This window comes from Zosterops lateralis, assembly GCF_965231275.1.
Source record: "Zosterops lateralis genome assembly, chromosome: Z".
NCBI lineage: Eukaryota > Metazoa > Chordata > Aves > Passeriformes > Zosteropidae > Zosterops > Zosterops lateralis.
The window spans coordinates 16,080,420-16,106,741 of NC_139800.1; the positions used below are offsets into that span (position 1 = coordinate 16,080,420).

The 26,322-nt window shown below is 38.6% G+C and overlaps 2 protein-coding genes across 3 annotated transcripts; both read left to right on the forward strand.

Annotated features, from left to right (window-relative positions):
- Positions 1-3,030: 3,030 nt before the first annotated feature.
- LOC310923250 (uncharacterized protein C5orf34 homolog) lies at positions 3,031-13,377 on the forward strand (the record flags this gene model as incomplete). Its single annotated transcript, XM_083884447.1, has 12 exons — positions 3,031-3,225; positions 3,489-3,578; positions 5,698-6,341; positions 6,956-7,051; positions 8,171-8,294; positions 9,146-9,237; positions 9,445-9,514; positions 9,812-9,982; positions 10,385-10,473; positions 11,173-11,265; positions 12,085-12,125; positions 12,892-13,377. 12 exons carry the CDS (start codon positions 3,031-3,033, stop codon positions 13,083-13,085), a joined length of 1,899 nt encoding a protein of 632 aa, XP_083740573.1. The 3' UTR covers positions 13,086-13,377.
- A 381-nt stretch (positions 13,378-13,758) lies between these two features.
- Positions 13,759-25,864, forward strand: TMEM267 (transmembrane protein 267). Of its 2 annotated transcripts, none has more exons than XM_083883028.1 (4): positions 13,759-13,868; positions 15,806-15,995; positions 17,510-17,897; positions 23,955-25,864. In XM_083883028.1, exons 3-4 carry the CDS (start codon positions 17,574-17,576, stop codon positions 24,288-24,290), a joined length of 660 nt encoding a protein of 219 aa, XP_083739154.1. In that variant the 5' UTR covers positions 13,759-13,868; positions 15,806-15,995; positions 17,510-17,573; the 3' UTR covers positions 24,291-25,864. The 2 variants fall into 2 exon arrangements, with proteins under 2 accessions (XP_083739154.1, XP_083739155.1); XM_083883029.1 differs by lacking the exon at positions 13,759-13,868 and adding an exon at positions 14,042-14,246.
- The last annotated feature ends 458 nt before the right edge of the window (positions 25,865-26,322 follow it).

Sequence of the window (26,322 nt, forward strand, 5' to 3'; positions counted from 1 at the left end):
TTATATTTATTCAGAACTAAAGTCCCAAGGAACAAGCATTCATATATGCTTTACAGTAAAGTAACAATGTTTTGAAGGGACTGCACTTTACATGTTTTAGTTTTGCATGATTTGTGATGAGTCTTCTTTTTCTGTAAGGTAGCTGTCAGCTCCGGATGTACTGTCAGCTTGTGGAAACAGTAATTTTATGAGCAGATAAAAAGCATGCCAAATCATTGAGTAAAACTAAATTCAGGAACTAGGAATTGTATATAGAGAGTGCAGCTCAGGTGAAGTTTGCAATACAAGTTTTTTCCTCAAGTGAAAATACTAAAAAATCATAAAGTGAGACTTTTGTTCAAACTAGTGTACAAGTTTTTGTTCTGTACCTATGAACTTTGTAAGTATTTTCAGTCTTTACTGCATCAGGGAAAAAATGGTTCTAATTCTGTCCTGCTGCATAAGGAAAACAGGATAATCTTTTAGTAAGTGTTTCCCACTTACCTTAAATCTCACGGAACTTCAATACAAGCTAGTGAATCTGAGAGAGCAAAAGAAAGCAGCCTGACAGGTTTCTCACTGTCGGGATCCCCTTGTCTGCTGCTTGTTTGCCCACTCTTAATAGCCCATTGTTCTGCGTATGATAGAGATCAGTCATGAGAGGTTAAAAGGTTATTTCACCTGAATTTTAGCATTTACAAATTTCAAATGCACTGTGTAAAGTGTTTCTCATCTACAGGTTTCTGAAAATGCCTTGCAAATGCACAATGTAAACCTTTTTAAAAGGTGTATTTTTTAATGGCATAATGGTAAATCAGTGAAGGCACAGAAGCATGGAAAGCAAAATTTGGGAGAGATGTGAAGCAAGGTTCTGTAGCACTGGTTCTGAAAAGAAACAGGCTTCACATTCAAATTTGAGCATGAGACCCAAGCTTTGCAGATCAGTAAAAGTATGCATGCTATTTCCCACTCTTGACAAATTAATTGTGATTTAGCGAAAATGTTTAGCACTTGAAAATCACACTTTGTTTAAAGTAATTTCAAAATGGGCTGCACACAAGTTGCTGCTTTGCATGTGCTTTGTTGTTCAGTGATTTTCATATCCAGAAATGAAGTCAGCTTGTTCTCCTTTAAAATCTGCAACGTTCTTGCTATTGGCTTTTGGCGCTTTTTTTTTTGCCCCTTTTTTTTTTTTTTTTTTTTTTTTTTTTTTTTTTTTTTTTTTTTTTTTTCTTTTAACAAATAAGGTCACTGGGATTTAACTGTTGGGTTTTAGAATAATTAACCACTAGAGAGAAACAAGACTGGCCCAGTCACATCAGGAATTACAAACTGCACATAGCTCAGATTTTTTTTTTCAGTAAAGTAATCCATTGTGGCACTGAACAGAAGTGACACTCAGTCTGGTTTGTACTAGAAATCTTTATTTCTCACTAGAACATTACTTCCTTATCATATTCTGCCTTTCCTTCCTACTACACACAACTCATTGAATTACTGACAGTTCAGTATGCAACTTCTCACTGACTGAATTACAGTTCTCATCATCCAGTTGATGCCTGTCGATCATTAGTTGATACAGGAACAGAAAATTACATTCCAGCCAAAACACAGGGAAGATACTCCACTGTATTCTGAACTGCTGATATGCCACCTCTACTTCAGGCTGTGTGACCTACTCCCAGAGTTTGTACACTGAGGGTTCCAACCTGAGCAGAGAGATTTCCAGCAAAATACAATGCATCATCCATAAATAATAGTATTCATAACTCATTCATAATCCCAATATATACTTTGGAACTTGCTTCAGGCGAGTACTGAATAGAATAATACTCATTAAAAAGGGGTATTGTGACTAGAACTACGTTATTTTGATGCATGGCTGTGTCAGCAGCCACTTGACTGGGTGTTGATCTACTCTCTGCTGAGACAACAGCTGTCGAGAATGGAAAGTTGTACTGAATGCACTCAGTCCATGATTGCACTGATCTGAGAAACCTGTAATTCCCTAAGCAGGTAAGGGATGATCCTTGCAGTTAAGAGAGACCATATGGACTGGTGGAGATCTTCAGCTGCTGGGTGCTGGGAGTGGGGGTTGATATTAATTGTCACAGAGCTGTGAACTGGCAATCCACTTGAAACAGCTTTGATTAAACTGTAAGTATTGGTGGGGGGAGGAGGGTGCATATAATAGTAAAAAAGGCAGTTAGGCATATTAAAATTGTCCTTTGCCATCTTGGTCTTTCTCTCTGTTTAGACAGAGCTCCTACTGCACAGTTCTAGGTACAGAGCTGTGTGTTGGCCTTCCCTGCCTTGTGAATGAGTGAACAAAAAGAAGCTGTCACCAGAGAATTATTTATCTGTAGCCTGTCTCTGGGCTATGCTGTCGATGGCTCTCCAGAGGTGCTTCTGTGGGTGGGTGAGGTAGGAATGGGCAGTTGCTGAGTTGCGGGGTGGCTGCAGGGCCGCAGGAGAGGCAGCTCTGTCTGTGCGGAGCCCTCTCTGCCCCGGGCACCTCCTGACCGAGGCGGTTACGGGAAACGGGGGAGGCCTTTGTACGGCTGACTTCTGTCTCTGGAGCAGCCAAAGACACACACACGCATCCGTTTTCAGCAAATAAAACTTATTTTTTAAAAAAGTACGAAGACACTGTAGGCAGTTCCCTCAAGCTTATTTTATAGCTGTGTGTATCGAACGCGCTCGCCTCCCGTCAGTGAGCAGGAGGGCGGGACTACATCGCCGACGTGTCGGGCTGGGGAGGAGCTCGAGGGGCGCTCGGGAGAGGCTCGGGCGGGGCAGCGGCGGGAGTCGGGCGGGAGCTCCGCAGGATTTGAGCGGGAGCCCCGCAGGAGTTCAGGCGGAGCTCCGGCTGGAGTTGGGCTCTGGCCCCGCAGCAGTTCGGGCGCTGGCCCCGCAGGAGTTCAGGCTGAGCTCCGGCAGGAGTCGGGCTCTGGCCCCGCAGGAGTTCGGGCTCCGGCCCCTCCCCGCGGTTCCCGCCGTGCGGCCGCCTCGGCCCGAGCTCCCCGCGGTCGTGGCTCGGCCTCCGGCGCGATGGAGGCGGAAAGGCTGATGGTGCTGTTCGGGGACGGCTCGGTGGAGGTGCACTACGCGGGCGGGTCCCGCTTGCTGCTGTCTCCCTGCGGCTCCGAGTATCTGCACGAAGCGGCGCCCCCCGCGGCCGCCCACCCGCTCCAGCCGGCGGGGACCACCCGCCAGCGGGTCGCCTTCGTCCTCAGCGCCCACCGGGTACGCCGTGGGCAGAGCCCTTGGGGGCAGCGCCGCCCCTGATCCCTGCGCCTTCCCGGAGCATCCCTCGGGCAGTGCCGGGGGCGCCTCCCTGCTCGGGAACAGGCCCGGGGATCACAGCCCCAACAGGAGTTTCTCTCTCTAAAAAAACAGAGGAGGGTTTCATAGACTCAGCTCCACAAAAAGTATGAAATCAACATAGAATTTTATCACTGCGTGTAAAAACTCGTAATAGGGTTTGTTTTTCTCTGCGCTTTCAACAGGAGCAGCTTCTACGAGCGCTGGATTTCAGGAACGCGTTTTCCTCTCGCCCATACCTGCCTTCCCGTGTTATACCTCCAGCAAGAAAAAAGGTGGGATTACACATTGCACCTGTAATGCTTTCGTAAAACAAACTTCTCTAGCGGATTTGATATAATTTCACATGCATGTGTGTGAGCACAGGCCGTCGAGACTTACCGAGTGCAGTTTGGCTAAGGGAGCTGTCATCTTTCTTAAATTACTGTCGTTTTAAATTATAGTTTTTACTGTTGCTTAGATCTCTGTTAATGTGTTTTCTTTGTAGAATGAAACGCTACAATTAGTTTATTCCTAGCAAGGGTAAAACCTAGGATTTTGTACATTGTTACATTTTGGCAGTAGAAACTTTTCAGGAAGGTCACGGCGGGCAGGGAGGGGTTTTCCGAGGCTGTCAGAGCTCCACTGAGGAACCCCTGTGAAAATGCTGCTGGGGTCTGTGAGAGGAAAGGGTCTGCCTGTGGGAATGGCTGCCCAGGGCAGACTGAACATCCATGCAGAGACCAGTTTAACATTTCTGGAAGCTTTGCATCTCCCTGGGTGTTCCCACTGAATATGAGTGATGGCACAGCATGGTAGGAGCCTTAAGACAAGTGATTAATTAGGTGAATTTTAAAGCTTTTAGATTGATCCTTCATTAATAAAACCCTTCATGCTGATGTTTCACTGCCTAAACCACTGTCACTCAGTGTCACTATATTCTTAATTAAAAGACATTGGTCCTTACCAGTCATTCATTCACTGCAAAGTACAGCAGCAACGAGCTGGTGCTCTGCTCTCAGCACTGAAGAGTAAAGTTCCACCTTCTCTCAGGTCTTGAAAGATCTTGCTCTTCTGGAAGTTGGCTGGTTTTCCTTTTTTTTTTACTTAGAGCATCCCTTGTGACAACCGGCTTCAGGATGCTGAAGGATAACTTTCCTAGTCCACAGCAGGCACCATACCGTGTTGGTTAGCTTCTCCCCTACACCCCTTTTTTGTAGCTTTGGTTTCTTCCCCCTCAGTTTGAGAAAAACTCCTGCTTTTCTTAAAGCCAAAATAGTCCTTTTAGAACTCCTGAGATTGTCCTTCCCCTGCAGTGTACTGTCACTTTATTGTTCTGTGGCCTTTTATCAAACAGTGCCCATGTTTTCAAGGCCCTTGCTGTTTCCCACACTCCAGCAGTACACCACAGAAAAGTAAGAGTTACTAAGCTTCAGGTCTCGTAACAAATTGTTAATAAGCCTGACAGCCCAGCCCCAGGCCTTGCAGAGTTAACCGAAGGCCCGAGGCCTGTAACTTCCAGAGACTGTACAAAACACCTGGACTGCATTACTTGCCTTATGCTTGAGTTCAAAACAACCTGTTCTGTGGTGTGCTTAGGCTCTCGTTTGGCCACTCCAGCCACCCACATGTCCAGACAGCTCCATCAGAGGGATTTTGTCAGTGGTCTGGCCTGTTCAGAACAGCAGCTCATATTCAAAATGCAGGTTAACTGTGAATATATATTCAGTGATATCGCTGTATGTTCAGTTTGCTCTTGTTCTAGTCCTAGAACTTTCACACATTTCATACTGTATGAACTGCTGGTGTGCATTGAGTGTGCTTTCATGGAACTGAGAATTACAATACCAGCATCCTGGTTGGTGGCAGTCAGCTTGGAGCCCATCCTAACCCATAGAAATATATATATATATATATATAGTTTAAATTGCCTTTCCCCATTGAGGTCACATTATATTTATGTCAACTAAGTTTTACCTACAGCCTTGTTGTCTGGTATTGATTAATTTTAGCGTCCTTTTGCAATTCTTTATCATATTCACTGGTAATTGCTATGAACAAGATAATTTCTATTATCTAAGCCATTCTCTACCTTGTTTCTGAAGAAGCCATTGGAAACAAAAACATGTACAGTTGTGCCTGGTCAGTTGCCAATGTACCTTACTAATTTATGGCTGGATTAAGTTAAAACATTATTGCTGGACAGAACTCTTTTAGTACAGGAGGAAGCAGATATGAAGATTAGATGTTTTGCTTCCTCCGAGTTCATACACGCAGATAAATACAAAACAACATTTCTTGCCATATATCACCCTGCAGAATTGAATTAATTTAAATGTAAATGCTCCATTGCAGTTTCTGGGAGACAGGTAATTTTTATCTTGCTGCACATTCCAATCCTTTTTCTTGTATTAGATTCTTCTCAGTGATATCTTAGAAATTAAATGGCCTGACCCTGTGACAGCTGATCTAACAAGATGTTTAGACAATGGCAGTGTGAAGATCTCATCTGTAGATGGCTATGCTCACCTTTACTTGTCAGAATTGCAGCAAGAATTTACAGTGGAGTTCTTATGCAAAGTCAGCCAGCCATCTGCAGCATCCTCATGCTCCACTGAAAAGAACAGCAACTATCAAAGCAGAGATCAGTGTGGAAAACCAAGTAAAACTTCCACTGCAGAAGTCTCATCAAAACAAAGAAGAATAGAGAATGGGAACAAACGTGGTTGTGCTGAAGGTAAATACAGGGAGCCAACCAAATCAAAGGACCAAAAAGATGGAGATGGAGACCCTTTGTTCCACACAAATTGTTCTTCTGAATACACATGGGTTACACAGCGTTGGACTGTTTCCTTGTGCCCAGAAGAATGGAAATACCCTTTGTCTTTGGCACTAAAATGCTGTAACTTACATACTCTGGAAAACGTAATGAAGACATATGAGAAAAGCAGCTGTACAGCTGTTGAAGATGATGTTTTAGCAGACCCTGAAACACATGAAACAGTTTTTTGTTTACCTACAGCTTTGCCACTCAGCTGCAGAGCCCCACACCTACACAGGTAAATTAAACTGTTTGCTTTGTAGTTGTTAACACATGCATTACAGTTCTACAGTTTGGATCTTAAACTTCTAGCAAAATAATTGAATCTTAGCTATATATAAAAAAAAAAAGTTTAAAATTAGTCTCAGTTGTGGCTTTTTTAGGAACTTCTTGGAACATGACATTGTAAAACCACCATTCTGTAACCTACTGTAATGAAGCTATAGTAATTAGTTCAGATTAAATTTTTTTTTCTGACATGCTGTATGAATATGTAAATGAAAAATAATATTGAAAAAAGAACACAGATTTTGTATTGGGTTGGGTTGGTTTTTTGCCTTTTCAGTTTTGAAAAGATAATATTTCTGAGGTGGGCCAGTGGCATATGTTGTCTGTCTGCATCACTAAAAATAAGAAAGAAAAAAACATTTGCAGGATTGGGAAGTTTAATTTGATAACTAAAGTGGATCACTAAGTAATTGGAGGACTCTGAAAATAGGTGTCCCTTTATCTTTTGCATAAGTGTGCATGTATCAGTTCTAGTTACAGAAATAATTACCAGCGAACACACACACACAGAAGAAAACCAACATATGGACTTAGTGAGGCCTTCATTGTATTTTTCACACACAGGTGGACATTCTGTGACTTCTTTCAGAAGGAAGATATGGAAAATTACTCATTCCCTCAGCTAATTCAAGTTGTGTGGTGCCAGGGTGTTTTTTACAGGTATGTAGGAGATCATTTGTGTTATCTGGAAGAAGATACTTGTATGGGAATTAAAATCTAAGATGAAATGTCTTACTTTGTCCCTTTCTCACTCTTCAAGAAGTAAAATACAATCTTCATGTCAGAGTCTCTTTTCTTCTGCTGTTTGTTCATTGGATTTCACATTTTTTAGCACAGTGTATTATCAGGTCAGAATCTGAAATCATGTTTAAGTGGTCTGATTATCTGGTTTCTTAAAGGTTTACTGGACAGCTGGAGAACCCACAGAGTTTACTTTCAATAATGGTACTTGGTTTCTTCGCAAATTAGTTTTCTCCTTTTGCTGCTGAAGATTTCCTAGTTTAGAAATGTTTGTCTTGGTGACCTACATAATTCAAATGTTCAGCTGTGGGTTTTCCTGGCAAGTTACCTTGTCCATATGGTTAACAAAAAACACAAAACAAGCAAACAAACAAAATTAAAAAAAAAAAAAAAAGGAAAACACCAAAACAAAACAAAAAACCCCAAGATTTTCAATTTGAAAATGCTACAACTGCTACTAACACCTAAAAGCCTTTGATAAAAAACATCATTGCTGTTTAAGCCTTTAACCTTTCTGCTGAGTGTTCATTTTTCCTCAGTGATTCCTAAATTTTCATCTCAACTAAATAAAATGTTTAGCAGCACTTGAGGGTTTCTTCAGAGGTTTGGTTTTTTTCCTCAATTAAGACCTTCAGATTGTTCAGGAATTGTTCAGTCTGGCAGTTTTCTGTGTACACTAGGCATGGCTGGTCTACTAAGAAAGTTGGATTTTTCCTTTCAGGATCACTATGTTTTGTCGTCAGTGGAATGAGCAGCTTTTGAGAGGTGTTTACCTTGACATAAAAAAGGCTTTCCTTAGCTTATTTTAATTCCACTCCCATGCTTATGTGCAAACAAAGAGCCTAGTAATGTTAATATTCTGTGTTAAAAGAGATTATTGGTACATTCTGCTGCTTTTGAAAGAGTAGAAATTTTTCACATGTGAGTTGCTGAAAATGCGTCTTTGCTTATTGTTTTCTTCATGTGTAATAACCTGCTTTGCTTGTCCAGTGACACAGCATTTTAAATACTTGCTAAAAATCTTCTTGTTTTTCTTAGATTTACCCATGGTAGGACAAACATCACAGAAATTTATCCTGGTGATGACTCATTTTTCAAGTCAGAGGGAGCATTTTTGGGAAAATATTTCATACGTTATGCAATCCAAAAAGGAACAAAAAAGGTACAAAACTATTTAAAAACTAAAACTATTTAAAAGGATATTCCAAGTTCCTTCATTTTGCAGCTTCCTTAAGACATTTGGCTATTCAGTATGTAGTGAAGTCCATTCATCATAACAGTAATTACTAAGTAATGTTTCAATCAAGCCATCAGTCATACAAAAAGATCAGATTATTCCATTCCAGAAGATATTTTTGTAAATTTTACACGATAAGAAAATTCTTCCTCATTGTAACACTTATTTTGTCAAACTCAACAGTAAGAGTCTACAACAACCATTTCTCACTAATTTAGAAGTTTAGCCTTGAAGCTAACGTATTGATTAGAGTTTAACCTCTTTGTACTTGGAAGTGTTTTCTACTGTATGAAGACAGAACCTAGAAGATGCAGGTTTTGTTCTGGCTTTGCTGTGGACCAGTTTTCAGTGCTGGAAAAAGGATTTTTCCTTTGTGTCTGTCTGTTAAGTTCCTTCAGAGGAGACATCCTCTCAAGTGCTAATGTAGTGCCTTGTATTTTAATGCAGAATTAAGGATCAGATTTGTACTCTTGGAACCCAGCCTTTAACTTGTAGTCAAACATTGCCACTCAGTAATGAACGGCAGTCTAGTGTCTGACAAGAGAACTTCCTGGTTCTTACTGAGTGTAAAGAAACTGAATATTTGAGTATTTCTTCACACAGACATAGGCTTAAAGATACACTTCTCAATGAGATATTTGTCTGTGTTCTGTGGCAGATTTGAATGTGATTATACTTGGCTTCTGGGAGGTTAGAAAGTTCATGACTTGCTCTTAATTCTGTTTTTATGCTATGGTACCTGTAACTAACTCATCTTCTTTCTGCTCTTTACTCAGGTGGAAGAAAAAATGTATTCAGTGAGCAGCCTACCTCCAGATGTGCCAGGACATCCATACTCTATATCCTCCATTATTACTCAGGCAATCAAGTAACTTTATTTTTGTTACATTAATTCTGCTGACTTAAAATGAACAGAGTTAAAATTACACAAAACACTATTATCTTAAGTATAAAAATTAAAGGAAGTTCTCTTAGCACTGAGGACATATTTAAACTTACAATACAAAATTTACAATGCTTAGAAGACATAATAGGAATTAAATACTTAATACTTTGGGTTTTTTTCTCCCCGCAGGATACTTCAGTATTGCTGCAAAACAAAACTGTCATTAAGTCATAATTATTATCTCTGCTGCTGGAAAGTGGTATGTAGCTGAAAAATTATAAATCTTGTAGTGTTATAAGGATGATTATATAGGCTACAGGGACTAGGACTTAATCTAGGGGGAAGAATGGTGAGTGTATCCTGATGGATTGGAAGGCAGATATTTGTTAACTGAAATCATGCATTTAAAAATTAAATTTAAGAAACAATGGCATGATAAAGAGAGCTGGTTGTGATCTGGAAAAACAAGTGAATTAAAAATCTGTAGCAGATACAGACAGTTTTAATGATGTAAATAGCCTTTCTTCAAGTTTTTAATGTATTTGTTTGGTTCTAGGTATCTGAGACTGATGGACGAGAAATGTTGCCAGTTTTGCTGCATGAAAAGGTTATTCCCAGCATAGGAAGACTGATTGTGTACTCAGACCATAAAGTCCATGCTGTTTTTTCAGACAGGATGACCGTGACTATGGTTTGGGATTTCAGCTCTTCATGTAGTGAGATCCAGGTAACATGTGACTTAGAGAAAGAACTATTCCTAAAACTTCACATGAAAAAGTGTTACTAGGAAACAAATGAGAATACTAAACAAAAGTTCTGATGCCAATAAAATACAAAAACAAAACAGAATTAAAAATTCTACAGGTTTGGAGACATTTTTAGAAATAATTTATTCTTGAATAGCACAGAAGAAGAGTTGGGGCTTTGGAGGTGTTTTTCCCCTGCATTTGTTAGAGCAGACTATAGCAGGTTCTATCCCTAGCAAAACACAGATTTCCAAGTTTTTTTAAGTGGATTGTTCATAGATATTTCATTCTTAAATTGGCATATTATCCTTGCTTTTTTTTTCCTTTGGACTGCCACAGAAAAAAAAATTAATATTTGGGTTTGTTGTTTTTTTTCTTCTAAGATAAATGAAAATGTAGGCTGGTGTAAGTTGACTACTCCTGATGGGCTACAGCAGCTAATACAGATAAGTCATCCTGGAGTCTATGAAAGGTAACTTAAATTAATTGTTTAATTTAAACAATTTAAATATAAAAAATGATTCTCTATAAATCTCCTTATATGAAGAAACAGCACTTACTGACAATATACTGGTAGGGATGGACCAAACTATCTTACTTCTGGCCTGCGTGACTCAGGACCACTGCATGCTGTGGTTCCATTATAACTGTTATGGCAATGTCTTTTTAGAAAAGTAACTAGAGCTGCAACTTGGCATTTACTTCAGCAGATTAAGAAAAAACCCAAAAGCATTTTGTCCTATATAGAGCTGATATATAGAACTGAACAGCACTTTATTCAATTTTTGCATTATTACAGATATTGACCTTCACCTGCAGATTGCATTTTCTAATCTGCTGCTCCAATTACAGCCTCATTATGGGAATCATCAGAAGTTTTCTGTGCTGCATTTTAGCAAGCAGATATTCACAAACAAAAATTAACACTTGTACATTATTCATTGCACATCATACAGGTTTGTTATAATTTACTATAACTGTATAGATCTGAATATGAAGAAGATTCTAGATAAAAAGTGGCAAGGCAAGCTAGGAGAAAAAGCTAGATTTTGAATCATAGCTTTTTCTTTCAGATCCAGATGTATTCCTTAGTGCTTTCAGTTTCTTGCTCGAAAACAGAGTTTATTTCTCACATAAATAACTACTTTTTTGAATTTTCATTTTAACACAGGTACATCAGAACAGCAATAGAATGGTGCAGAAGTTTGAATGAAAGGAAAGAGATTGCTGAATATACTGCACACTCTGTAACTGAAGAAAATTGGTATTCATCTTTATCCCAAATAATTGACTATAAATAATGTTGAAAACAAAACTCAAAAATATTATAAACTTTGAATTTTATATCTTGCACTTCCTAGTTGTCAAAAATGAAAATTTATTTTAAAATATTTATTTATTTTGTATATGGTTTTGTATTTTTCATTCAGTGTTTAAAATGTTTAGTGACTTCCAGGTGAAGGTTGTTTCATTGAGCTTTGCCTGTCTTACTTAAAAATCAGAATTATGGTTGTCAAAGGACAATTAATGCTACAAAGACAGTGTCTCAAAAAGAAAAGATACCAGGCTAAGAAAGATGACTTTTAACAGAACATCATGCTCTCCAAAAGACTACTTTGAACTGCCTAATGACACTTGTATCTCTTGCTGACACATTTGTCCTTTTTAGTACGTGCAACTGACCAAAAAATCTACTGACATTATCTGCAAACATATTGAGGTGTTAAAAATGTGCTAATTGAAATCAATTACAGTTGTACTTGTTACTTAAATTATAGCAGATTCAGCTGATACATTTTAGAGCTGATGAAATGAAAATTCTGTCTATATTTATATGTACTTACAGCGAAGAGACTATTCTTAGAACAGAGACCCAATTTTTGGAAACACAAATTATTGACAAATGCCAGCCATTGAATATTGATATCAAAGACAGAGAAAATGCTTTTTGTCCCATTGGATTTTGCTGATCTAATTCTCAGTATTGCGAAAAACTGTTAAAAATTAAAATCTGAAGTAGAAAATATCCTTGAGAAGCTTTTATGATACTAAATCATTTAATGATCTTTATTTTCTTGGACAGGTCTGCTGATGCTGAGATTGAAAAAATACAGAGATTTAATTGTATCCTTTAAAAGCTGTAAAGATTTTTTTCACTTTTATATTCTGCTGTTTTATCTGTATGTTCAAATCTGCACTTCAGATCATCAAAGGCTCCCTATCATGATCTTAGCTGTTTTTACTGTCTCACTTCTTAAAACAATCTCACTTTCTTATTTATCTTTTTTGTTTTATCACTTATTTTGTGGTAAAGATTAAACAAAAAAAAAAAAAAAAAAAAAAAAAAAAAAAAAAAAACAGTGTCAAAATAGAAAATTAAAATGAAAAGTCACCAGAAAACAAAGCCTTTTAATGTGTATTGCATCAGTTTTGCTAGGAGTCATCTGCTGATCTGTTCTTGAAAGAGGAACACACAGTTGCCTGTAGGCTATACAGTATCTTTCTGTTTATCAGCTACCTTATTATTGTTCTATTGTGTTCAGCCAGCTCAAAATGTGCAGTGTGCTGAATCTGCTTAAAGCCACTCCATAATTGTCTTTAAGCCAGTGTTCAATTCTATTAGTATGAAAAGTGCATGCTGTTAAACCAAACTGTAGCACCCATTTTCTTTTCAAAATAACTTTTGGATAAATTGAAGTCTGAAAGGCATTTTTCTATAAATGTTGTAGACATTTTAAGTTATAGTCTTGGGGTTTTTTTAGCTGTATGTAATTACCATGCTACAAAATAGGAGACTTTGCTAGGCAGAATGATGAATACAAACACAGAGACTATTTTTTTCTCTTTAGGAGTACGAGTCTGAATTCTTTTCTTAACCAAGTAACACTAGTTTTATTAGACAACAGCAACATTCTGAAAAGGACATCTGCTGCAAAACGCAATCCATCTGGTATCACTGCCAGAAAAAAAGAAAACGGGGGTGAGGCGGAACAACTCGGCGAAGATTGCGTCTTAGAGGCTTTGGAAAAAACTTCTAAAGTCATTCAGGATATTGAATCTCTGCTTGCTGCTTCTGGGAAGTGAAGGCCGTGTCCCATGTCCCCACAGGAGCTGCTGTCCCGCGGTGTCTGAGGGGGCTCTGAGGGGAATGAGGGCGGGAGCCACAGGGACAGGTGCCGTGTATTCCTGGGGAAATCTGTCAGGGCCAGTGTAACATCAATAACAACACCAGTGTTACATTTGGTATAGGCAAAGAGAACAGTTTGAGATACTGGAGCACTGCTGTATAAACAGATCAGGCCTGACCAGGCAGTGCTGCTCCTAAGTACGAATATGTGTTCAAGCCAATTTGATTGATAGCTCGTTGCTGAAATGACCAGGCTAGACACGAGAGGTTTTCACTGTAAAAACGTGCTTTTATTCAGATGTTTACACCAAGAAGTCTTAATACCCAATAAAATGTTTTCCAAATGCTTTCTCTAGTGCTCTCTTTGAGTAAATAACTACTAATTTCAGGGCAGAAGACGCTTCTCTGCTCTGTGGTCTGCCGGTGGCGCAGCGTGTCCTTAATGCCAAAACACTAAACTCTCATCATCGATTTCCCTCTCAGCACCTAAAGGAGCCAAAGCGCGAACACCCAAACCCTGTATTTAACAATCCTGGAAACATTTCCCCCTCACACCCAGCCGGGGCGGGGCTGGGAGGAGCCGGGGCGGGGCGGGCCGGTCCCAGGCTGCTCCGCGTTCACGCATGCCTCCTGACCGGCTCCGGGGCTCTTCCCTGCCCCGTGCCCGAGCGCTCCCGGCCGCTCCCGCCGGGATCGGGGCGGCCCCATGGGCTGAAGGGGAGGCGGCGGCCGCGCTCCAGGTGGGCTCCGGGCGGGCGGGCGGCTCCGCGCCCTGAGGGCCCGCGCCTCCTCCCCTCCCCTCCCCTCCCCTCCCCTCCGCCCCCGCCGCTCTCGGCGTTCCCGGTTCATCTCCTGCTCGGATCAGTGCAGTCTGTTCTCCAGCGCCCTGCTGGGGTTTTACCCTCTCCAACCCCAAAAATTGCGTTATTATAGTTATCTGGCCCAAATATATTTGCTAGATCACCGCAGTAATGCGTTGTAGTTATCTCGCCCAAAAATATTTGCATGATCGTTCCAGTAATGTGTTATAATTATCTGACCCGAAAATGCTGGACCGTCAGTTCTTCACAGATAATCTTCGGCTGGGATCTCGTTTGCCACAAGATTGTACGCCAAAGGTCTGGGCTGGCGTCTGAATTCGGCTTCTTGAGGTTTTTAATATAAATTAACATCCAGCGTCAAATAATGAGGGGTTTAGGAGACTGTGGAATTGTAAGGGATTACAGTCTTTTAACTTCTTGTGTGGAGTGCATAATTCTATTACTTGGCAGGGTGTTGCTCGGTTGTAGGTTGGACTGGATGATCTCAGATGTCTTGCCCAACCTAATTGATTCTGTAATTCTGTAACTTTATGCATTAAATTCCTGCATGTATTTGTGTATCTGGTAGTGTCATGCAAAACTGGGGCAAAAATTATGCAGAGCAGTATTCCTAAGTGGTAATTTTAGCCCTTGGGTTTTTGTTTTGCTCGTACACCATGGCCTCCTAGTGTCAGCTGTTTTCCCAAAAGTATATTTACAGTTTTGATTTAAATATCTTCTTGTGTCAGTAATTTAAAGTGTCAACTGTGTGTTCATAAAAATTACTTTGATAATTTCCTTAAATTAAGTTAAGCGTATCTGCAAAATTCTGTTTTGAGACTATAGATAGAGGTTATGCTTTGTGCTTTATCTCATGTGAAAATGTAACGGGAAACCACAACTCAAAGCTGGGTTACTCTACCAGCTGTCCTGTTTTATGTAAAACCAACCTAGAATTTCCCTTCAGGATGTTAACTGGACTGACCACACAGAGGTTTTAAGCATTCTTGTATGAATTATTCCCCACTTTTCTGTTTTAGCAAGAATGTAAGCTACATAACTTTCTGAGATATACTGGCTGGGAAAATTGACACTTTATTGTGATATTTTGTAAAGAGACTGAAAAGCATCATTGTTCAGGGAGAAAAAAAGTTCAAGTTTTACCTTGAAATTTATAATTTTAGAGATTTTTTTGGCTGACCAGAGTTTTGCATTTTCTGTATTTCCCCCTTGATATGCAGAATATTTCTGGGTAATTCTGTTGTATCTGGGAATGTGAGTTGATTTTTACACAGGTGGCACTCGTTTTTGTCTCAAAAGGAGACTGAAACAGGTGGTTTAAAAAGAACAGCTGGATATGGCTCTTGACTGTGGTCAGCCTGAAGCCAGTTTTGCATCCTGTTCTTCATTGTGGCTCAAAGAACACGTGCTAATGCTACCCATAGCAAAAGTGTAAGCCTGACAGAACTGACAGAGACCTCTGTGGCTATATGAATTTCTAGATCTCTCTTTATCTATTCCAAGGTCAGTGATGGGGTGGAATTTAAAAAGAGATCCCTGAATGGGACTCATAAATGTTTCATAAGATGGGAATCTTCTAGGCACAAGAAGAAATCTGTAAAATGGGTTGCTCTCTCTGTTGAAATGCAATTACAAAGAAGACTGGAACTGTTCTTTTTGGACTTTGTGTTTTATTATCTTTTAGTTAGTTTAGCTTCAAAGCTTAGCTGAAGTTGCTTTTAGCTCAGTTATATTTGTTTACAAATTAATTAAATATATGTTTATTCTTTCTGGATTTTTTACTGTTGTTCATATTTCATGTATGCTATTTTACCTAATATCACATGCTTACTGGTGCCTGGTTTGTTTTTGTTTAGGATGGAACAAATGGTGTTTGGTGTTTCCTGCACTGGACTGGGCAGACTGGATTCAGAAAGCAAAGAGGCTCAACACTGAGCCATAGACCATAGGCATTTACTACTGGAGTGAGATACCTGCAATGGAAAAGAAAATGTTCTCCAAGTCCCAGGGGAAGTTTGATTCTGAGTACTGGTGTGCTTTTTAAAGGTATGTTGCCACATCACATCTTCACAGATAGGGTTCTTACACAGCTTTTATGGTAATTTTAAATGAAATCCAATCTGACATCATGGCCATATAGAAGAAACATTTGTGAGGAGACTGCCATTTTTTTTTCCTTAAAATGGAATTTATTCAGCAATGTCCTGTGTGCCATAAGGTCACCCGACAGAAAACAGGACTTCCATTGTTTCAGGAAATACTTTTTGTCTATACATTCATGGCACAGTCATGGTTAACAGACTAAACTTGACCCACTTTCTTCATCTCTGTGCAAAGTCCATGTATTTTTCATGCTTTCTTCTCTTTTACTTTTTAAAATATTTTCTAAATAAATGATTCAGTGGGCTTTTTCTTTTCCTACAGAGATGCCAGAAGTTCTGTCTTGTGGATAATTCTACCACAGGCAGGCATGTAAATAATCTGGAAGAAACATTTATATCTTATGAGACTTACAATATGTTTAAAATCATGAGTTGTTGTTATGTGTCATCTTAGGAAGTCTAATACCCTCAAAAAGACCCTTCAGAGTAAGAATTTACCTAATAAAGAAAGGTTGTCAAGATGTAATGTATTGCACAAAAATGGCAGACTCATAGGAAAAATCCATTTTTAGGTAGGATATAGGCTTTAGAACTGTGTTCTGTCCCTGCAGCTCCCCAGAAAGACTAGCATAACTAACCTAGAACTTCTCTGGCCAAAAGAGGAGTTATGATGGTAACGTGGCAGACAGTAGCTAAGTCCTAAAAGTAGCAGCCAGCTTCTCTGCTGGAGCACGTGCTGAGGAAAAGCTTAGGTAGTTTAGCTCTGTAAGGAGGTGGTTTTAATTACTTCGCTTGACTAAATGGTTTTTGTCTTTGTGTTCATTATAAATAGTGAAGATATTTTAGTGGGTTTGGTTTTGTTAAGGTTTATTTTATGTTCCAGTCTCCAAACTAAATGAGGTATTGCTCAGGAAAGGGTACCAGGGGAATACTACATATGTTGGCAAAGAATGTAAATTAAAGCAGTGATTTGGATTATAGATTGAAAACTCTGTTTTGACAGTTGTTGTGTAGAGAAATCTGGGATTTTGAGCGTCAATCCTCAGAATCCTCCAAACTGAATCTTCTTTTGTTATTACTGTGTAAAGTATTTCATTGGATTAAATCATGTATTTAAGATCAGAATCAATCAGTTTCAAGGAATCTTGAAACATATTCAGTGTATTATTATAGATATGTTTCAGATTATCTTGTAAATATTTAACATTTCAGTAAGAGTGGAATTAGAGTTCTCCATGTTACTTGTGCTGGTTCTAATTCAAACAGAGCAGGTGTTTCAATTCAGATCTGTAGTGTTAAAGTGCATAAACTAATTGAAATAAAAAATTCCTTGGGAATGTTAAATGCAAACACTGAATTTGAGGTACTAAGGCCCAGTTGTATCTGTGGTAACAGATGTTTTGTGCAAATGGATTTTCTTTGTTTAATAGTTTTCTTTCTGATCTCTGATATTTACAGAACTACTGACAATACAAAGGACAATGCACAGTGTGTATCCTGATGACATTTTGTGTGCTGTGACATGGCTTTTGTCATGGCATCTGAGACTGAAAAGGCCCACGCTCTTCTCCAGACTTTCAGCACAGCCTCAGTTATTTCCAGTCTAGGTTTGGGGATATTCTGCTTTGTAGCAGACAGACTTCTGCAGTTTTCCTTCATTCAGCAAAATGACTGGCTCCGAGCCTTATCTGATAATGCAGTGCATGGTATCCTGGGGATGTGGTCCTGGGCAATAGTGATTGGACTCAGGAAGAAAAGTGACTTCACTGAGGTCACCCTGGCTGGCTTCCTTGCCTCTGTCATTGATGTGGACCACTTCTTTCTTGCTGGATCTCTGTCATTAAAGGTAAATCAATAGATCAGTAATTTGTTGATTTATCACTGTTTACGTTATTGTTCTCCTACCATGTCCTAGACAAAAAACTTCCATTGATAATTTAATTAACTACATTTAATAGATATACAGGAATTGTTTATATGCAGTTGTTATGATTTTAAAAGCCATAAAGATATTTTACATCTACTGTTCAGTTTCTGCTACTTAGAAGGAAAAGAAGAGAGTTTTGCACATGTATATGCGGTTCTACACATATCACATAGTTGCTTTGTTATCCAGCTTAAGGAGTTGAGTGCTGCCTTGCACACTTTTATTGATGAAGTGAATTATTCCACTTCTCTTTATAGTAAGGGTTAGAAATACCTGAAATGTGGGGTAGAAATACCTGAAATGATAGAGGTTTTGTTTAATTTAATTCAGTCTTTATGAGTTAAGCCAGCCCTGAATATTTCTCCCATAAACAAGCTATATGTGAGCTGTCATGTTTAGAAAGGCAGTCTGAGTAGCATTCAAATATAGTTCACTGAAAAAAAAAAACACAAACAAAAAAAACCCCTCAAAACATAGTAGGAAAGCAAGCATCAGGTTATTAATAAAAGTGAAAAGGTGAATGGATCATTGCCTATTTGCAGAACTGCTTGTTAGGACAGTTTCTCAATAGGATTAGTACTACCAGATTATTGCGCTCTTTTCCAGTAGTTTTCCTCCTCTAGTTTGCTCATAATACTATTACACTGTTAATAGATAAATAGCTAAAAGGAAAGCAGGAAGAAAATCCTGTTTTTTATATTCATGTAAGTGAAGAAGAATCGTTTTCCAATTAAAAAAAATATTTAGGTGACAGCTAAGTGCAAGAGGCAAATATTGCATATAGTTGAGATGTAAAAATCAGACTCACAATGGGAAAGTAGTTTTTGTTTATGTACAGTATCACTATTTACTGTAGAGAAAAGATGCCTTTTATTTGTGTGTTTGGTCAGTTTTGCCCTCTTGGCTTTACCACTGCTGAGGAGTAAGGGAAGAATTGGGTCCCTCAACCTGCTGGCCACATTCCCAGTGCAGCCCAGGATGCCACTGACCACCATCTTGCCACGTGGGCAGCCAGGCTGCAGCATGTCCTGGTGCCTGGCATCATTCTTCCCTAGGCAGCCCCTAATTCTCCCCTTTTCTGTATTTCTTGCGTGTGGAAATGCTGCACAATTATGAAACTATGAAAGTTAGCTTGGTTAATGGGTCATATAATATTATTACTGAATAACAATATGGAATATAATTTAAATCTCTAATTATTCTTATCTGTTTTTTCCTTATTTAAAACTCAGTGAATTCAAGTAAATGAATGGCTAGCTATTAGGAAGTATTAAAATTTTATTACTGTTTTTTAAGGCGTTTGAAATGATTGCCAGTATTTTTCTTAATTACGACCACTAGGTGTCACAGTTCACCGATGTCTGTTTGAGAAGTTGACTGTTGAGTTGTGTCGTGGAACTGGGAAGTGACCTCCCGATTGGCAGTGAAGCAAGGTTAAATACTCTTACACCTTCCACGATGGGGAACGTTGTGTAGCCTAACTTATCCCTACTATGTGAAACCGAGTAAATTTTTGTAGTTTTGTGACTTAATTTCTTTCTTTGTTGTTTCAGCTCGCAAGCAGATAGCAGTTAATTTTCTAATCCAGCCTGAATTATTGTTGATGGCAGTTAGATCTAGTTCTCTTATTCTTTGAGAAGTTTTTCTGCAAAAGACAGCTGATTTCTGTGCTCTGCCCCAGAATTTTTTTCTAATCAGAAACACAAAACATAGCAGGTAGAATCATAGAGCCCTTTTAGTAGCCAAATGTATTTAGCTGAGGTAAGAAGAAAACAAGATGCCCAAAGGCTTTCTCAAAGTGATTTACTTACCAACTCCTTTCCTTTCCATATGTTAACTGGGCTAATAAAGGAAATAACCCAGTCTAGGTCAGTTGACTCTTAGAGCAAAAACAACTTGCAAAGCCAGTATTCTTTACAAAGACTCTCTTCTCAACTAAATAACTTTCAAAAAATAATCTTAAGGAAATAAATTTATTTAATAGTATGAGGTTTTCTAAACCTCGTGCTGTTTTTCTTCTCTCCTCTGTATTGCTTTTTTGTCTGAATTATCTCTAAAAGGTCCTGTCCAAAACCATGGACGTGTATTCTAGGTGAGACTTCATTTGAGCCAAATACTGTCATTTAATTCCTTTCAATGGCACAAAAGTAAAATGCTTCAAAACCAATAATCTATTACAGGTTTTGTCTTCTTGCAGTGCCATCAGAGTCTCTTTGGTTTGTGATGTAACATAATTCCCATAAATTTTGTTTCTGTATGCTGTCTGGCCAGCTAGATCTGATTGTAATATGTAATTTTTCTTTCCTTGGCTTAATATGGAGTGCGTCTGTTTCTTGGCATAATTTCAGGGTGTATAATTTATTACTTCATGGGATACTTTTTTACTATGTGTTTGTTAGACACTTTTTTACGACTTATTTGTAGTTACAGTCCCATTCTTGGTCTTCAAATTGCATGGTTGAGAGTAACTGCTTTAAGAGACTAACATGTTTACTGCTTTTGCAACACATTACTAAATAACTAATAAACTAATAAGTCTAATTAACCAACCACACCATAATTACTAATTTGTACCAATAGTATATTTCACATTACTGTACACAATCACCTATTAAGCTCGTCATCATCACTTTTAAATCTGATGATGAGTTACTTGTTCTGAAGTAATCTTTTTATGCAGCACGAGGCAGTGCTTCACACTACTCCAGTCACCTACTTCTGTTCCTGCTGACGCCACTCAGCTGCTGGATTGTGTGGCCATTGGTCTGTTTTTCATGGTCATCCTTATTTTTCTGCAGTGCTCAGGTTAAATAGTCACCTGTGGTATTTATATGTTTGCTCTGATAAATACTTGTGTACCAAGCACCATGTGATGTGACCTTTTGCCCACATTATTTTTGCAACAAGTATGAAGTCTGCAGTGACTTCACTACTTGGAATTCATGGTTCTTCGTGTTCCATGTGGTTTTTACTGTGCACACAAGTATAGAAGGGCCTGTCCCACACTACACCAGAGGTGGTAGTTCCTGCAGCCCGACGTCAGTCAGGAGTGCTGGACTGACATGATGGGCTGCCCCCAGACTCCCTCCAGGACTGTAGCCCTCATGTTGCATGTAGTCAACTCATGTTGCAGAACACACATGCAGAAATTGCCGTCTTGCTGCTAAAGACTCACCAGATTCTAGAAATGTAGAAATGCAGTCAGTGGCAAATGTGCATAACACTGCTGGGAAATGTGCTGCCCATGACTGACCTGGGCTGTACAGGAGCATTTCTGGAACTGCAGAATAAACTTTGCACAAGCACAATTGAATATGTTACTATATTGTTAATATTACTACTGTAATATATGTTACATTGAATATGTTACTATGGATTAAAGACTTCAAGCTTGTGAAGCACCACAGAATATCAGTGAGGGAGCATCTGATGTTACATAACATCCACCACCATGAGCATTAAAGCAGATAATTAGAGTGGGTTCTCCTGCATGCAGTTATTGTCACCTATCTCCAGCTGTTTGTTGTAGTGAGAGAGGCTGGAGAAGCAGCAACTGCAAGATGATCTTGCACCTGATTGAACATGTAGGCAAATGGAAAATGTTATTTGCAAATAAATTCTGTTCACAACTTTTTCCAGGAGGTTTAAGGTGGAAAACACTTGGGTTTTGGTTTTTTTGTTGTTGTTTTTGGGAGGTGGTTTCTTGTTTTGTTGGTTTGGGGGGGGGGGGGTGTGCTTTTTTGTTGTTTTTTGAGGAGATTGTGGGGGTTTTGTGGGGTAGTTTGTGGTTCATTTGTTGGTTTGTTTGCTTTTATTTGTTTTTTAAGATCTGGTGCTTTCTAAAGGCAAACAAATTTGCCTATTAAGAGAAAAAAAGTATAGCAGCTTATATTAGCAAACAGAACTACCTGTCTGTCTCCAGGGCTTGGCAGCTCAAGGATGTAAATATTCCTTAGTCACAGAATATAAAAGAGGAAACAGACTGTTCTCTCAGACCTTGGGCAACAGCATATCAGAAGCTTGATGGCTGTACTGCAGTTGCAGAACAGGACTTTCTCTTGCTAAAATTGAACACACAGGTTTGCTATATGAACAAGCCTGCCATCTGAAATTTATATGAAAAGAGTTTAAGCATCAGGTTGGCACCAATACTGATAAACTGTGTACGTAAGTAACATCGAAATTTTCCTTACTCACTGTGTTGCTGTTGGCACCTAACCTTAATAAGCTAAAGGGAAAAGACTAATTTAGACTTTGCTACTGTTTTTTTCCAAAGTGCAGAAATAGAGGTCAGTCAACAGATTATCTGCCAAAACATATCACTATCCAGGTTTTTTCAAAATTAGGTTAGTATGTACTTTTGAGGCTCTCATTGACCGTAACAAAAATCTGACTCTGTAAGACAGGTGATAAACAATTTCACCATCACAAGATTTTTCTACTTTAATCCATGAACAATCTGCTTGTGTGAAACAGAACTGAAGTTGAAGAAAATACACTTTTTGCTCCAACTTAAAGAAATTGGGTCCACAACATTAGAGTTAAAAATTATTGAGACAGTTCGTGAGCTCTTTAATCCCGTTTACCTGATCAGGAGAGTCACCGACAAGTGTGTGGTGGGAAGCTAATAGAACAAAGCTTTCTGCAGGCCTTTTAATGTTGGCTGTGGTTTAAAGCATGTGCTGTTATATTTCGAGGTAGTCCATAATTACCGGCTGAGGCTACATCACCGTTTCCTTGCAGAGAAGATAGTGTTCCATGCAGTTATCTAAATTATGCATGAATTTGATGAACCTGTTCCAGAGTCCCACTGTCAGGCCCTCTCGCTGTTGAATCCAGCAAGGACTTACACAACTGAGGAATGAACAGCTTAGAGATGCTTTGTTTGCCCTCTGCACTAGGGTGCAGTGAGGGATGTGTTCAACACAGCAAAGATGCACTGTCACATCACATCTCTGATGCCTTGCTACAGGTTTTTCAAGTGTTCACCAGTGTCTGAATTGAGCCGATGAATAAATATCACATCAGCACTTCTGGAGACCTTTTAGTAATGTGCTGTTGTTTCTCCTGTGCTTTCAGACACAAGAATATACTTATTTGTCAAATAGAAATCAAAAATAAGATTTGTTTTGGGGTTTTTTATTGTGTTTGCATTTGTGGTCATAGTTGTGTAGCTGCTGCTACTGAGTACACCCACAGAATATCTTCTCAAACATGTATATTAAATTGACATTATCACATCTTAAAATGGCTAAACCTAATCTCACTAGGTAGGCATTCACCTTATTAAAACCAAATATGAGGCTTTCAGCTGAGTTACTGTTAAACAAGTTCTCGATACAGAAAACCCAGTCACAAATGTTTTGGATCTTGGGTTATGAACTTTGTTTTGCCTGTCCATGAAAATACTGTCTCAAGGTGATCAAAATATATGTAACTTTGGTCATATCTTTGTCCTGTTGAAAATCATTTTTCTGTTTTCAACACTGTGCAACTGAACCAACTTTACAGGTGGCAGCTGTAGTAAACTACAGGATGTATTTTTGGAAATAGATGCCATTAGAGCACATGATTTATTTCAAGTAAAACATATTAAATATTTCAAATGCATTGCATGGTTGTTTTCATTTCAATTATCTTGAAATTAAATATATATAATCAGTGTAGCTGATTATACAAGTTCCTGTGTACCACATGACTGTGTGACAAATAAGATTCCTCATCCCTCTCCCTCCCTGTTTTGTTGATGATAGTACTTAGTAGGATGCATGATTCACATCACACAATAGGGAGACAGGGCAGTACACAACTCTCAAGCATAAAACTGGCTTTAAATTAAATGCAATGGAAAGGAACAGTATGTTTTTGTTTCTGCATCCACTTAGTCATGTGACAACACACCTGTAGACACTCATGAAACTTTCCTTCTCTTGTCACAGTTGTAGCCATTGGCAGTAATATTTTTCTCTTCTGCAGGCTGCTCTGACTCTTCCACGGAGACCACTTCTTCACTGTTCTACTGTAATTCCTGTGGTGGCTCTGACATTAAAGCTTATTATGCAGCTTTTCAAGCTTAAGGACTCCTGGTGCTTTCTTCCCTGGATGTTGTTCATATCCTGGACTTCTCATCATGTCCGTGACGGGATTCGTCATGGCCTTTGGATCTGCCCGTTTGGAAAAACTCCTCCCTTGCCATATTGGCTGTATGTGGCAATTACAGCATCTTTACCTCATCTATGTTCATTTATTATGTATTTAACAGGCACTAGGGAATTAATGTCTATAAAACATGGAATCCGCATTGATGTATAGGAAAAATGGCTTTTAAAGGCAGTTTGTGCTAGCACTTGAAATAACCTGCCTGTCTGTCACTGAAGGGTTTCCTTATGTCTCCTACACCTTCTGAGTTAGGCATTTTAAGGTTGTGGAGCCAGTTACAGCTCTTGTGTCAATTTCTTGTGGTCATAGAACCTATTTAATGAATTATAATAAATTTATATCTGTACATTTCTCTTGTACAGTGTGTGGTCTTCCATGATAGTTCATGCATAGTGAGCCGCTTATAAAGTACTTAGTTCTTCTCTGTAGTAATGACATTACATTTTACTGTCATGGTGCCATTCTTCTCATCTTTATATTCTGCCTTTGGAGAATACGTTGCATCCAGATAGCATTTGTATAGCACTTTAAAATTGGGAAGTTCTATATAGATGCTAGATATTACTGAGGACCTAATAGTGTATGGCACTTCTGAAAAATCCCTCAGCCTTTCAAATTTATTATTTATATGTTAGGAGTCCTGCTGGGCTCTTGTGTTCAAACACTTTAGAAGGAATACTTTCTGTATTTCACACTGTCTATCCACACCTCTTTGAACCTGTAACACAGAGTGTTTTCCTAAATTCCATATCCCCCTGTAGTTGCTTGGTACTAAAATTGCAGGTAATTACTAGCTTCAAAATTAGAAAGGAGTGTAGACAGTTTGGTTATAGTATTATGGTGTGTTGGCCAAGTTGTTTAATTGTTAAAAATACACTAATTATTAATAGTATTTAATTTGGAACCAAGGAATTTTAGTGAATATTAAAGAATTGTGTGAAGATTCAGGGAGACACAAGAAAATAAAAACTGCTTATAACACAAGTTTGCTTAAAGACATTACTACTCAGTAAAGCATTTTCCATTAAGTGCAGTATCATCCTCATAATTGTAAAATAAAATACATTAATATTATTATTGGTATTATACAGAAATATAAATTTCCTCATTAAAAGTTCCATAAGGAAAAGTGTTATTATGCTGCAGTTTATGAGGTAGTAATTTGCACTATGGACTATTCAGTTTTCATTTACAGACACCTCTCAGAAAGAGTCCCAAATTAAAAGTTGTCTGATCTTGTCTAACTAGACAAGACTGTCTAGACTTATGTAGTTTATGATGTACAAGCTGAAAATGTTTATTAATAATTTTTAAATTTTTTATTCACCACCTATTAAAGAAATGGGGCCTTAACTACTCCAGCTTGTGATAAATAGCTGTCAAAGGGGATAATTTTTATGGAACTGCATGTATAAGGTAGCATGTGCTTAACCTAGGTTACCAAGGGGTGTAAGGATTTATGTGATGTGTACATTTACATTATTAAGTGTATATTATAATAAAGTTAAAAAAAAATACTAACTGGGATGTCTGTCTTTATGGGTACCAGAAACTTTCTGTGGGTGCAGAATACTTAAGGCTCTTTGCAGCACTCTACATTAATTATGGAAAGTGTTGCACCTCTTTAAAATGTGTCTTTGCACCAGAAGAATAGTCTCTGTCTTGTCTGTTCTTCATGTTACTACTGTATGCCAATGTAAACTTGTGTGACAGTACAGTGGGCCTGTCTGGCCTTCATTATAAAATGAATAAAAGGTTTCTTTCTTGGAAAGAAGATTGCAAGAGCAAAACATTCCTTAGAGGGTTATCCTCATGTTGTGGATTTCTGTTCTTTAGAGTTTTCCAGAAACAGCGTAAGAAATGTCTTGCTTTAGAGCCCTCGGATCAAAACTATCTTTTATCCAAAGGCATGATGGTTTACTAGAGGAGCATTGTTCATTCATTTTCTTCTATCCTGTATTTTAAACTACAGGCTATGAAATGCCAATAATGAATAAATTTTTGCAAGGGGTGAGCACTTCAGTCTATGTAGAAAATGTTCTGTGTTCTTGTTTCATGATATAATATTTGTATAATTTTGTGCTTTATCCAGATTTTTTGCTAAGGGAGATGTGTATAGGAACAAAGTGTAGAATTACACTTTCTCACTTTTAGACTGTAGCTGCAGCATTTCTGGTAACTATGT

What these genes read in the sequence shown, in the direction of transcription:
- TMEM267 (XM_083883028.1), top strand. Translation starts at nt 17,574, where the DNA reads ATGGCTTTTGTCATGGCATCTGAGACTGAAAAGGCCCACGCTCTTCTC. An exon ending in CTGGATCTCTGTCATTAAAG is followed by an intron (nt 17,898 to 23,954) that starts GTAAATCAATAG and finishes TCTCTTCTGCAG; the next exon opens with GCTGCTCTGACTCTTCCACG.